At 39.1% G+C, this 15,003-nt stretch overlaps 1 protein-coding gene across 3 annotated transcripts in view; it reads right to left on the reverse strand.

Moving 5' to 3' along the window:
• Nucleotides 1-15,003, reverse strand: part of RBMS1 (RNA binding motif single stranded interacting protein 1) — a 142,493-nt gene that overhangs the window by 51,347 nt on the left and 76,143 nt on the right. For all 3 annotated transcript variants that reach the window (XM_030241663.2, XM_030241664.2, XM_009087926.4), the window contains exon 2: nt 13,251-13,426. In XM_030241663.2, the coding sequence (XP_030097523.1) occupies nt 13,251-13,426 (176 nt within the window). The remainder of the gene's footprint in view (nt 1-13,250; nt 13,427-15,003) is intronic.

A 15,003-nucleotide genomic window follows, 5' to 3' on the forward strand; every position in this document is an offset into this window, starting at 1 on the left:
CCAGTTTCTCTGAACTGCATTTTACAGTGGTTCTTCTATGAAATACTCCTAGTAACATCCTGCTTTCAATAGCAATTCTATACTGGGATTAGCACCTTGTAATGAAGACACTACAAGAAATAAAGTATAAACTCCTTTAATTTCTGGTAACTTAATGTCAATCTTATTAGAACAGAGCTAAATGGACAAATTACTCAAAATCACTGCTAAGCCTTCCAGATGCCTTGTCCCCTTAATAGCATGGCATGTTGACTTTATCTCTATTTGAATCTGCTTCTGCAGTCTCAAGTCCCAGCTGTGCTGAATAGCAAATAACTCCATTTCAATAGGGAAGATGGTTGTACTAAAGTAGCTCTCTCCAGGGGTCAATATACTTCAGAAGGGCATTTAAGTGGCTGTATGTTATTGAGCAGAAACATCAGCTCACATATTATTGATTGTAACTGCACGGCTCTGTTGAAAAGATGCCTGCAGTAGTATTAAGTGCTGAGACAGGGATAGAGGAGTGTTATGCATTAAAAAAAAATACTATCCATCTGTTGCCAAATTTTAGATAGATGAGCAATCTCAAGCTGTAACACAAAATCTAAAGTGCAACCTCTGTAGCTGATGCGTCAGGGTCATATTCAGTGACACTTCCTCAGTTTCACACTGCTTAGATGATCTTTTGAATATTGACTGAAGAAAGCTGGAGGCAGAGTTTGATTTCTGCAGTTTTGCAAGAAGTATGTAATAGATACTTACATGGAAATCTCCTTTTGGTAGCTTAAATGTACCCTTTTCTTTAAAATGTCATTAACCTGTTCAGATCCCACCACTGCAGCAGCCCAGGACAACAGAAACCCTGTGGAAGCACTGCACCATCAGCCCACTGAGCCCTGAGCAGCAGCCAGGGCTGCAGTCCCACACTCTGGGCACCACCAGACTGCTCTGCAGAACACACAAAGCTGGCTGAACCTCATGTGATCCCCAGCCCCTCATCTCCAGTGACTTCTGCATAATGACCACAAAAATACCATCATGGAAGGGTAAGCCCAGTGTTCCCAAACTGCAGTTTGAAGCAGTTGGATCACTGGGCTTCACAGTGAAGAACACAGATGATAGAGGTTAATCCTGGCCTAGCAGGGAAAACTCAACCCAAAAGCATTTGTGCAAAGGGAGGAGTCAGCTGGGCTCAGAGAAAATTAAGATCCTCCAATTTACTGTGTCAACTGCAAACCTGGATGGAAACTTCATTAAGCAGAATAAGATATACAGTCAAAAGTTTCTTAAAAGGAGCATCTCTGGGAGTTTCACAAACCCAGAACATCAACAGCCACAGAAGGATCTAGTCAAAAAACCCATTCTTACACAGAGTCAAGAAAAATCAATCAAACACTGCATGACTGCAAAGCTGACAGGCAAGTCCAAAGTCAGTAAAGACAACCCCTATCACCACCACCTCTCTTGAACAGATTCAACATTACATGCAAGCAAGGAAGCTTGTATGACAAGATCACAGTGTTTCTGGGCTTTACAGAACTTTTGGTTTCAGAGAGCCTGAGATGACTATTTTTTTGCTTGCAAGAGGGCAGCAGAACAAGTTTTTCTCTCAGAAGTGATAGAGTACTACAGGAAAGAACCTATAACTTCTAAGGATGAATCTCCATGCCTACACTTCAGGTTTTAAAATAGTTAGTTTTCTAATCTTTCTCATCAATTTAATTAAACAAGATGCTTAAAGCACTTCAAGTAGAAACCTTAAAATACTTTATTTGAAAACCTCTCAAAGGCAGGGAAATATAATGGATACAATTATTACATAGGAAAGGACTGAGAATGGAAAGAGGCAAAGGCTACACCCAGTGTCAGGGAGCCACCCCCTAGCAAAGAGTTAAACAGTATCTAGGTCACTCTAAAGTCTTTCCAGCACACCCTCAGCTCACTGCATATCGGAAATGCTGTGTGGGAAGGCCAGGGAAATAAACTCACAGACCAAGTATGACTCAGACTGCAGCAATTTAATGATACTTTTATTCCCTTAAATTATCTTTGGGATTAAAAGAATCCACACCCTTAACATGGAACCATATCACAATGAAAGGAAGAAACCACAAATTAACAGATCTTAGGGTTAACAAAAGGTATCTAGAAACAAATTAATTGGTAATGGCAAGGAATGAAACCTCTCCTATAACATCCTATATGGTCAGAACAGCAGAAGGTGAAGAATCTGAACCCCAGTCAGATGTTCTTCTGAAAGCCTAGTGAGGATGATCTCAGCAACAGGAATGTCAGAGAACTGCCTGCCAAAAATATAAAGAACTGTCATAGCCAAATGCTGACCTCTACCACTAGGGGAAAGCAACTTGAGAGAAACAGCCTCACATTTCCTCCACCACTGCAGAAGTTGAACTCGAGAGCTGACAAATCTCTTTGGCACAAGTGTGAACAGAAGTACTGAGTCCTGAAAAGGCAGAACACCAGTGACCCAGATCCAAATACAAATCCAGTAAAATTCTTGAGGAGAAATTAAATTTCTTGTAAATTCTCTCCTCCTGAAAAAAGCAAAAGTTTGGAAAAGACACTAGTGAGGCCTTAGAAATACTCCCTCCTGACTACAACACAAAATGAAAATTTATTTTTTCCTCTGCACTTTAAGCTGCCTCCCCATCTCTCACTTATGGAAAGGATAAAACGAGGCACAGTAACTACCAGAAAATGATGAGCAAATCTAAGATGCCCTAAAGGCAGTCAGATATTTTCTATCACAAGGACTTGAAAATCTTCACAGAGAGAAACAGAAATTAATTTCCTCTTTTTCATTTCAAAAAATTAACGGATTCTGTTGTGGTGATAAAAATAGCAGTGGATGCCCTTTTCAGTAGACTTTCTATTAGTATATTATTATAACATTCTAAAGAATTGAGCATCTGGCTTCACAGCTATATATTTAGATGTACTCTGCTCTGTTTCTAATTAAACTATATTTTTTTAAAATCCCGTGAGATAAAGAAACGAACAATGTTCCCAAAACTTATATCCACCACTAGGATACTCTTCAGTAACCAGTTACCTTTAAAAGTCAAGTTTTGCTTCTGCTCACCTTTCAGCTACATCCAGAGCAGTGAGTCTGTGCTCCTCAGATTATCACCTCAACCTCAGTTCAAGTGTTAGATGGGAAAGAGTTACCAGTGGCAGTCAGAGCTGTCCCCTCTTCCTGGGAGGGCCACTCTTTTATTTAATGGCATTTTTGAAACTGCATAATTCAGAATGAGTGTCCTAGACTTCAAAGAGAATTAACAAATATATAATTAATTAAGAAATAAATAAAACGAGAGGAAAAACCTTCAGAATTTCCCATGGAACAAAGTAATATGCAATTCACTAGGGAAGAACAGAGGACTGGGACATGTTCTTGTGTATTTTTAAAATGTCATAACTCTGAATATTTGGAAGATATTCAAAAAGAATTGATCCTAATTTACATTTTAAAAGTACATTCATGCTGAGGCCTTTGTATGATGATGGACTTTTCAGCAGCAGTCCTGGCTTAACAGTCTTTTTACTGTATCTCTGTTCTGAAATGTGGAAGCCCTGTAAGTTGTCACCAAAAAAAAGGAACAGAGAGCAAGACTTTCCCTCTCATTATTTGAGATCTTCAAAATGTAGCACACAGACCTTTGGCAACAAATAAGCCTTAGCAATAAAATTAAGACAACGCCTTCCATACGATAAAACACATGCAGCTTTAAGTATGGGAAATGTAAGAGTTTGAATACAGGATCTCTGGGGAGGAGGGGGAGGAAAGGCAAATGATTTACTAAGAGACCTTTCCAGATCAACAGTACCACAAACAGAGATGAGGGAAAGGAAATGCACACTGCTACATCAGCTCGGCTGGATACCCCACCATGCTGATACCCTCAGGCCTTGAAGGGAAAAAGTCTCCTCTCTGCCAAAGATCTTCTCCAGAACTCAGCCAAGGCATTCAGGCTTAACACAGGGAAGATTTCTGCCTGGGGTATTGCACAGCTACAGGTTGAAAAGAAGAAGAAACCACAATGCCAAAAGAACCAGACATCGTGGAGTTCATCTGGCACTCAGCATTTCTGTAGCTGAGAGCTCAGCCCTCACCAGCAGACAAACCCTCCCTGCACACTCTGGAGCAGGGAGCGGTTCCCAATCCCTGCTGGCAGCAGGAGCAGGGGGTCCTGGGCACTCTGGGCTTTCCAGGATCAGGCCTCTGGGAGCACACTGCACACAGACAGCTTCAGTCAAGCTTGCCATCATCTCTGGGGCATGGGGAAGCATTTCTGTTTGTGAGCACAGCAGTGCCTTTGGACTTTGATATATACACTAAATGAAATTATATACTGAACTATAAAACTGTGCTTGTCTCCAGGCTCCAAAAACTCTTCAGTTTCCCTTTCAGCTAAGTCCTTGAAACCAGAAGTAAGTAGTTTGGATCTTTTTCAAGTCTTTAGATTTATTTCTGACATTAAGAGTTTGAAAATAAAAGATCAGAGGTTTCTCATGTATCTTTACTACCCTTCATGGAGCTCTTTTCTTACAATTTTAGATCTTGTATTAATATAACACTTATTTCAGTATTGCATTCACTCAGATGTTAAAGTCCTTATTAATGCAACAGAATAATTGTTGATACTTTGAGAAGACTTGTGAAAGCTTATTAGTGACTACACGTAAGCCAAAAAGCAGCACTAGGATAAGAAATATTAATAATGTGTAAAACCTAAGCCCACAATGTTTTCCTAGGAAAAAATACTCAGACTCTGTCTTCTAAAGATAACATATAAAATTACACAACTGCACAGAATATGGAACACAAGCACTTAAGAAGAACACACATTTTAGGCTAACATATTTCAGTTAAGATGTCCAAAATGATCAGTTAATTAAATGTAATTATTGATAACCAAAAGTGAAGTTACACACATTTTGGTCAGTAATTTTTCTCTTCTGGTAAAATAAGTAAGAGAAGAAATGGAAATGTAAGGTGCAGGGCAGGAGTACAAATCAGAACATATTTCTTCCACTGCAATTGATTCTGTAAATGATTGACTCAACTCACAGAGGTTAATTCAAGCAGAATATTTGTACTAGTAACAGTGTCAAAACAGACCCCAGACTGAAGTCTTTTCTTTTTGAGTTTTCACTTGTGGTTTTTTTCTCTGTGTCCATGTATCATAACAATATCAACATTCAAATTAAAAATTGACTTTTTTTTCAAGGTACAGCACATCTATCTGCAAAGATCAGACATTCAAATGATGAAATGCTAATTCTTCTCTCAGTAACCCTTTAGTGATTTATTTTCTACAGAGTTTGTCTGAGCCTTGACTAAGGCACCTGTTCAAATGAACAGAGGCAGCTGATATTTTCTGAATGTCAAAACAGGGTAAAATTTTAGGAGTTGGGGGAAAAAATTGAGGATCAAGTCATAATATTCTGTGGAGGTTTTTTAAAGATAAACACTATTTTCTCTATTTCCTCAGTTACGCATTTCATTGGAGGTAGCAAGATCTGAATTAAATCAATTAATTATATCAAATTAGTTTACCAATATTTGCTACTGCTTTCATTCTGCAGGTAAATATGAATATTTATTATGTGAGTTGCAAAGTGTTAAAGGCTGTTGCTTGCCTAAATGTAGCTAGGCAATAATGTGAGCAAAAAAAGGTTAAAAGGTTATAAAAAAAAATGAGTGGTCTTATAACATGTCAACATCAGATGGCTCATTTTTTAATTTCAGGGAGTTCACATTACAAAAATCGAGCTAAGCAGAATGAACCTTTAGCAAACAAAGTCAAGACTTCACAGATTTCTATAAGTTTTGTGATAACTGGGTATTGGACATTGGATATAAGAATCTGCTTGCAAATACTGATCCTGATTTCCATGTTGAATAGTTTCCTGAAGGAAAGGACAAGCTTGATGTAAGCACAGTGAGGCCAAAACCAACTTGGGCTCTAAGCTAAGTCAATTCTGGACTGGTTTCTGAGACGCCTGCCTAAGAGGTGTTAATAGAAGGGGGCAGTTTTTGGCATCATGGAACCCACCAAAAAGCCTGATTAGTACTTGCTAATATTTTTAGTAGTCCACTGGAATTAAACTATCCCCTACAAAATGTTCTTGAATTACTGGTTATGCCAGTGAATAACTGCTGCTATCGCCTCCCATCTGCATCAGGTCCCTGCCACTGTGGAGCTGGGGACTGGGGCCCTGATCAAAGACATTCCAACAGCTGCCACTGGACATTTCTTTCCTGCAGTTCTGCGGTTACATCTCTGCGCAGCAAATACCCAGCCCTGCACTACCAAATCAGCTTTTTGTTTTCCAAGAAGAGATCTTCAATGGTGGTAACTTTTACCAAATCTGTTTTCCTAGTGCTTCTTTTACAAGCAGCTGCGGCTGAAACATTCCTTCCACTCTCTTCTCCTCCCTCGCCCCCACTTCCTCAAGGAAATTCCATGGGATCACCATTCCTCTGGCCCCACACTGCAACAAAACTCTCATCTCCCAGGGGACAGGGAGTTTTGTAATCACTGGATCTCCACATCTGCGAGCACAGGGCAAACAGAGAGTTCCTTCGTGGTTCTCTATTTGGATTACTTGTTTTTTAAACAATGTGCTCAGGGGAACTGCTTTTAAGTTGGGCTAAACGAAATACTGACTTTGAAAAACCACAATCTTTGCTTAATAAGAAAATGGAAAGAGAAAATTAAAACTATATTTGTTTTAAATTTGAGGCATGTCAAGAGACTATCTGCATCTGGAGGATAGGACAACTTTTCTAATTTTCTCTCAACTACAATTTCCCTGAAAATATCTGTGGGTCCCTAATACCATTCTACATGAAAGCATTACTGTAAAAAAACATCCTAAAACTTCTCAGAGAGAATTACAGTGTAGATTTCATTTAATCATGAATGTAAAGCTGTCTGAATTTTTTATTTCTATCTAATTGAAGTCCAAATATTGAGGGGAAGATAGAGAGTCTTCCTTCACATCATGCCAGGCTAGACACTTCAGGACATGACTGCTGAGATCTGTTGCTAAACAATAAAGGAAATGACTATTTAAACCAAACATCACATCTCCAGGCCAATCACAGTTCCCATGGCATACCAAGCAAATGCCTCGCTACTTGTGGTAGTCAAGCCCTGGCAAAAAGGAGCATTTCAGCCTCCACATCAGGTCTACATCTCTCTAGTGCACCTGGCAAAAGGAACATACAATGACAAATCTATTTCTTTTCAGCTGTAGAAATGGGATACATATTTTTGTCAGCAACCTCTCAGAAGCCAGCAGAGCCGGTTTACACACCAGAGTGGCAGGCCACTCCTCCTCTGACAGCCTGTCTGGTTGAGAAACTGGGTGCATCAGCTGGGTAGAACACAGTGGAGATCAGCTAAATCTGCTGCCAGGGTTCCTGTGGGTGTTTCTCTCCTGAGTTCCACACCACTGCACAGGCAACAGCACTGGCACAATCAATGCATGCATCCAGGGAGCCCACCTTCACCATCCCTGGGGGTACATTTGCTCTGAAGGGCATAACTGAGTGAAAAGTGCAGTTAAGGAAAACCTGCTGCAGGTAACACAAATCCCAAACCATGCCACATTCCTTGAACAGGGAATAAAGGTAAAACATGATGCTGGTATTATACAATCAAGCTGAAGAGTACAAATCACATACAGCTCAATCTCTAAGGAATCTCTCTCCTCCTAGAACCAAACATTATTTTGTAAACCTGGTGTTATTTATTCAGGTGTCTATGCAGTCATACTGTTTTTAAAAAAGCACACATAACTCTGAAAAAAGAAATCTGCAGAGGGCTTCTTTCTACCCTAAAAAGGTAGAACAATAGATAGGCTCCTGCTACAATATAATCAGTATTAATACTGTTCTCAAAGGGAACAGTTTCAGAGACATTGATGTATCACATTTAATTATATGACATGAAATCATACTCCACCTAATTATGAATGCAATATCTCACTGCAGCCAGCAAACCATGAAAGAAAAATGAAAGAAAAAATGAGAAAAAAGGAAAAAGGAATTAAGAAAAAATACTTAAAGAGAATTGGAAAAGTTAGCTTTGAAAACTTCCATTCCACTTCCACTGAGCCACTTAGGGGCTGTGTTCATGTGCTATAACTATTTCTAATCAGCAATGACCTGCCCAGATCACTCCCCAAAGGAGCTAAATGCAAGAGATATATAGACAGTTTTGTAAAGTCCAGCATTTTTTGATAATGAGATATGCTGAGTAAAATTAACAAATATCTTGATCTTAAGTGACCACAGTGGTGCCAGCTCCCTGCTACAGTAAATGTCTGAGCTCCAGACATTTACTCTTTTCAGTCTTAAGTATGTTTGAAGGAGACGAGAAATGGCAACATGGGAGAGATCACAATTACACAGCAAAGAACATGGAAACATAAATATGTTAATGAAAGTTACATGACAATGAAAATACAGCTTTTATTAAGAACAGGGAATTGAAACAACTTTCAAGTTACCTTGCCTCAAAACATTGAAGGGAAACCTTGGAGTATATAACTAAGTATGTTTTGGAAACAAAGCTGTGTATCACATCTGGGTCATATGTTCCAACAAAACCATTAGCCTGCCAGTTGTTTTAGCTATGCCTGCATTCATGATGCTGAGTATTCAGCAAGGAACTCTTAAATTACTCTCTCAGCAAGACAGGTGATTTCAGAATGCACACAGGCAAAGGCAGCCACTGCAAGGTTCTGTTTCTGTGTGCAGACCATCCTGGCACAGAACAATGGCCTGCTGTAGTAATTCTATATTTTGTTATCTTAAAGCAGCTGCTTTCCTGAATGTAATCCCGTTAAAAACCCACAATATGACCCTACAGTGATAACTTCAGGGGGAAGTCCAACTAAGTGAAACTGTCCAGAGGAAAAAGCGATTTCAAAAATATCATATAGACTACAAACAGCTTGATACAAGCAGCACAGTGTGAGAAATCAGCCTGGAAGGGAAAATACCAAAGGGTAGGCTGACCAAATGATTTCTGCTGAACCGAACAGAAGAGACTTGGGTTAAGCCTCAAAGCTTGAAATCTCACCCAGGGACTGGGGATTGTCAAGAGGATGAAGGGTCTGCTGCACCATCCTCATTTAATGATGTACATTTCACAAAAGGAGGTTTTTTAAAAAAACAGCATTACACAGACACAATGCTGCTGCAGGCCAGCAAGTAAATCATAAGCTAGACAGTGGAAAGTACAGGGCTTTGGAACCATGTGGCTTCAGCATAAAGGTCATCCTCAGCAAAGCACAGTGCTTAGTGAGAGTCTGGAAAGCACCTAGAAAACATGTCAAAGCAAGTTACAAACTCCTGGCTGAATCTGCTAAGACCCAGTCACGTAAGTCCCTAATCAGATAAGCAGGCTCAACAATTTCAGTGAATAACTGGAATGGATTTAATCTTGTATCTTCAGATCCAGATATTCAATAAATTAAAAGAAGTTACTAAGAGTCACCAATTAAGAAAGTATAGCTAAAGCCTAAATAATTTATTCAAAACCCATCTGAAGAGCTGTAGAAAGCATATCAGGTACTGATATCCACACCAGGAGAAGGGAGTGCAATTAGGCACGGCTGAAGTAAACACTGCTTCAGCAACCCTGTCAAACCAGCTCTTCATGGCAGAGGCTTGCTCAGTGCAGCAGATCCCATGCAATGGCACTCTATGGTTGTGAAAAGAAACCACACAGCAGAGTCAGGCAGCTTCCTGCAGACTTTCCCAAACCTCACTGGCTCCTGTGCTCTACTCCTGTCCTATTTAGCTGATTGCTCCTGTCCAGCGTCCCACAGAAAAGACAGGATCTGTGGGCCACTGCATTGATTGCTTTGCCTACTCCCACACCCTGATGGGAAGCTCTTATGGCCAGGACTGACTCACATCATGTCCCCTTGACACTCCTCTGGTTCTGTGCTGACTTAAGACATCCTTGTGACAAACAATACCTACTTTAGTCCTCCCCACACTTCTGCCTCTGGCACAACTGATATGAAGAAATTTGGTTTCTCAATGCAGAACTGGAGTAGCAGGCTCAAGTTTGAATGAACTATTCAGAAACATGGCAGCTTCAGTTCCCACACAAAAGCCAGAAATATGCTCTGAAAAACAGCCGTGCTCCCAAGCCCTCACAATAAAAACATAATGTGCTCTTTTCAACCAGGAAAAGAGGAAAAGAGCTTCACCTGATAGAAAAACAGAAATGACCAATCAGTTGAAGGTGGAGACAGATTTGTAGGTATGTATACTGGCAAATTGTGCTCTTGCCAGGAAAATACTTTTCCACAAAGCTGGTGAACGTTTCTTCACTGTGTTCATAAATACTGCACAGCTGTGCTGCAACAGGAGAGCAAGCCCAATGCTTCCATAATTGATAAGGGGTTTTTCTAGTGATTCACCAAAAGGAATTAAACAAAGTAAAAGCATGGCCAAAATTAGCACTGCTGTCGTGACAAGAACTAATGCAAATCCTGACTAAATGAAATATAAATCACAGTATAACAATGCCCCACACAAGAATTCTGTAGATTATTCGAGCTTGTATTCTGAGGGATTCTGTCAAAAGCAATCTTTCTCTACCATAACATCATTGAAAATAACTTTTCAATAGAGCATATATGATACAAGTCCATGATGATCAGAAAGAAAAATCTCTGCAGATGGGATGTTTCTGGTACTTGCAGTGACATGGATGTTTTTCAACCATTATTTCCTCAACCCACAGGTGTTTCTCTGTCTTGTCTGACATCAGCCAAAACACACAAAACAAGTCAGTGACCTTTTTATGTACATCCACCAAAATGCACTAATTGCCAACCAGCAAGATCATTTCTACAAAATGCAAAGCAGCCTTTCTATCTGTTCTTAGCACCAAGCACTGTAGTGGACACCCTCTGAGGATACCAAGACCCACTTCATATGGAGAAAAGGAGCTAAAGTTACTCTAAAAGCCTCTCAGTGAAATCTTAGGAATTTGGAAAGAGACAAAAAAATATTTCAGACAATGAAAGAGACAACAGTCAATGAGAGACAACAGTCTCTTCATTGACTTCTGTGTGTCCAAGATTCTATTCTCCATTTATTTTGTATTATCTCAGCTTAAACAACGAACATGGCAGGTTCACTTTCAAGAATATCTTGCCTTCTACATCCTAGAAGCTTAGGCAGATTTACAAGAAAGAAAAGGTTTGCATCTGAAACTTCCCATGGTCTACAAAAGTGGATTACTGAGCTTTGGTCAACAGGGAGAGAGCTGCCATTTCTATCTTGCTGCCAAATCCAGTTAGTTGCTCAGGGACTATGTTGTCCAACCTAAAGTTTCTGGACATCTCACTTGCTTTCTCAGCAAAAAATGGAGAATTTTGAGACAATCTCCTTTCCTCTTAGATAAAATCCTTAGGAGGGAAATATCTCACAGGAATAAACGTCATAACCTTCCACATCTGTAAATTCCCGTCAGAATTGATTTAACAACTTCATGGCTGAAGTTTTTGCCTGTTCTTTATTCATACAATTCATGCTATTCCAACTACAATTATATATTGAACAGCAACAAGAAAATTGGAATCTTTGATTATTTAAGAGGAAGGGGACCAGTTACAGCAAATTATTCAATTTTTTTTTTTCTAGGCTGTTCATGCATCAGTGACGTCTGAGACTGTGCAAACCAAAATGTCTTCAGAAAGAGATTAAGGAGCTGTAGTAACCACTGCACAAACAGTAGTTACTGGGGTGGCTCCAGTGCAAAATACCTTCACAGCTCTGTCCTAACATAACATGAGTGCACAGGCCAAGGTTTCTTCATCAGTTCAAAAGACAAAAATGGGAAGGAAAAATTCACTTCTGTAAAACATGCATTTGCAACTAAAATTCAAGTTACAAGAGGTCATTGTCACATGGGAAGCTGTAAAAATGTTTAATTTATCAACAAGCCTTTTCAAAGATTGATTATCTATTCTCTTCTCTGCAAAACACAAGGATTTCATTTGCTATTGGAGAAATGAGCAAATAGAATTTTTTTTTCTTTAAAGACCTGAGAGCAAGCTGTTTTTATTATAATCCTAAGATGACTTCTATGTGACTACTACCCCAAAAGTCCAATTTTTTTTAAATTTAAAAAAGAAAATCTCCTCTATAAATTAGGTATCAGATTTTTTTTTGCAATTTACAAAACCAAAGGTATTTCACTTAAGCTAGGATCCAAAATTTACGCTTTTTGCTAACAATTTTTCTTACTTGTGTTGTGCTCTAGTTTTGTATACTCCTATTTAGTCATCTGCTAAATGGAACATAAAATTATTTTTAAAATTTCAGCAGTAGCATTAAATTCAAATCTTAATTCTTCATCCAGAATAGATAGATTTGGATGTTTTCCTACATGTAGTATTAAAAATTTAGCTGAGTACTTTTGATTTCAAAATAATCCAGACAGTGCGCTATGAATTTCAGAAGTACTAAGACATTTTAAAAATCCAGTAAAACATTTAAGGCAGGTGATTTTAAACAGTGTATAAACAACTCAGTCTTTTGACACATAACCCATATTTGAAAGTAATTGGCACGTGCTGCTGTAAAAATTGAAAACCAGAACAAATAACTCTCTTAAGCAAAAAAAATCTTAGGTTAACAACATTGCCTAAAAGCCTTCTGCTAAACCAAGTCTACCCACAACTTCAGCCACTAGACAGGATTCTTACATGGACCAGCTATTTCTAATCTTAAAAATAGCTGTGCAGCAAAGTACAGCCATAAATTAGTGTGAAACTAGGATAAGCCTTCAAATGCACCTGGTAGTTTACAGTGATTCAGAACAATTATTCCAGTTTGTATCAACAGATTATCTTAGCAGTGAACAGAGGAGACCCTCTATGCAGGTTCTCAACAGCAAGTTTCACATTTAGGTATTAATTTTATCTGTGATTTCAACAGCACAATGGGTAATCACAGCTTTTACAAAAGCAGTGGGTTGCTTCAGTTCACCACTGTATTCTCACTTTCTTTGCTTTTCCAAAGCATCAAACAATCTTTTCCTTCTGATTGCCAACAAAGTTGAAACCTGCCACCATATCACAGCATGAAGCTGTTTGTTTATGTATCTGATTTTCTTCCCTAATAATCCAAACACTCATCTTGGGTACCTACTGCAAACTCTTAAGGTACGACATTATCATTTACATTTAAAGGTAGTACTTACGGTTGGCATAGTTTTACCAGGTCCTGATCAGTGGTGTTTGGAGGCAGTGCTCTGATGTAAAGGTTAGTTTTACTTAATTGATCCCATCCTGAGTTGCTGCTGCTACTACTGTTGTTATTACTGCTGGTGGTGCTGGGACTAGGAGGAGCCATTGGGTGGGCTGGTACAATGGACTGCTGCAAAGGAAAAAGCAGGTGAGAGTAAAGTACAGGTAGTAATCGCAGCATGCACATCAGCTCAGACTACAGCAGCCGGCTCACCATGTAGACAACTGTGTTCAACCTGTTCCTAATTACCCACAGATTTTAAATACAACTGTTTTCACACCACACTTGGGACAGCACTCACAGGCACATCCTAATGTCTCCAACCACCACTTGATGCATGACACAGGGTCAAATTATATAAAACCTCCACTGAATATTACTCAAAGGATTTTATCACTCTTCATTGTGTCATCTCATGTGAAAATGAAATAGGAACTCTTGTTCCTCTAGGTTGCAGCAGGTACAAAGTTTATATCACTATGACTGTTTCACATGCCAAACTGTGGCAGACACAAAGACCATGCTCTTTCCTTAATCTATCAAAAAATACGAAAATAATTAGGAGCCTCTTTTCTATCTCTTCTGGCTTTTAGTACATTGCACAATATGGCTATTATTTTTTTACAGATAGAGAAGGAGCACAGATAGCTTAAGGAAAATACTTTGAATGAATGGTGTGCCTTGGGAGAACTTTCATACTGCTGTCTGTGTCCATATTTGTGGATTACTACACAATTATCAAGAAAAAGGCTCTACATAATGGTAAAAAAAAATCCAAGTTTCAAAAGAAGAAAAGCACAGAAGCACTTCTACCTATTCCTTGAGGTATCTAACACTATTGCTCTTAAAATCAGACCCCAATGGAACATAAAAGTATCCTAGAGGAAATCTATGGTAGAGAAATCATTTGCATTAAGAGAAGTATAGCAGGGCACTGTACAAAAAGTACTATGAACCTGTCTGTGGTGTTGTAAGAGAGGAATACTTTAAAAAATATACTAGAGAACTGAAGTTGCCTATAAACACCTTGTGACTCCACGGTTTTCACTGACAAAGTGGCTGCATGTGGCTCCTTTCCTGCAAAAGCCTGAGCTTCCACCAACAACTCATGGCAAAGAACTGCCCCTTGAATACAGAGGAAAGCCCCAGGAGGAGGAAAAAATAAAATGGAATATAAAGTAAGATGTCAATGTAGACTCACTTATTCCCACCCTAGTGCCACCCTCTTCCTTGGATTATACAAACAGTTTTATGGCCACAAACTAAACCAAAAATGATCTTCCCTGATCTGGTACACCACACGTGGGCTTTGCACTATGCAAGAGCTTTGGCTGTCACAAGGCAGGGAGCAGGAATGAGAAGGCAGAGAGGAAAGGATTAGAGTTTACCTCTGTTTAAAGCACCCATGAAACTACACACAAGAAAAGGGAAACTCTTTTGGAGATAACCTCAAGAAACTGGAATGGAAGTGTGAGTGGGAGAAAAGTACAAAGGCATGCCTTAATATCAGATACTTTATGGTAATTATGTGTTTCTTTTTTGTGTTTCCCTAGGAAGGTTTTGAAATCTTCCAATTTGGCATGTTGCAAAGTTTATTATGCAGCTATAATGGCCTGGAACAGCCAACTGCAAGACTTGCTACAAAATCAACATTGATAAGCAGTAACATTGTTGCTGCCCAATTTAATTGAGCTGAAGATTACAAA

Source organism: Serinus canaria, chromosome 7 (assembly GCF_022539315.1).
Source record: "Serinus canaria isolate serCan28SL12 chromosome 7, serCan2020, whole genome shotgun sequence".
Classification (NCBI taxonomy): domain Eukaryota; kingdom Metazoa; phylum Chordata; class Aves; order Passeriformes; family Fringillidae; genus Serinus; species Serinus canaria.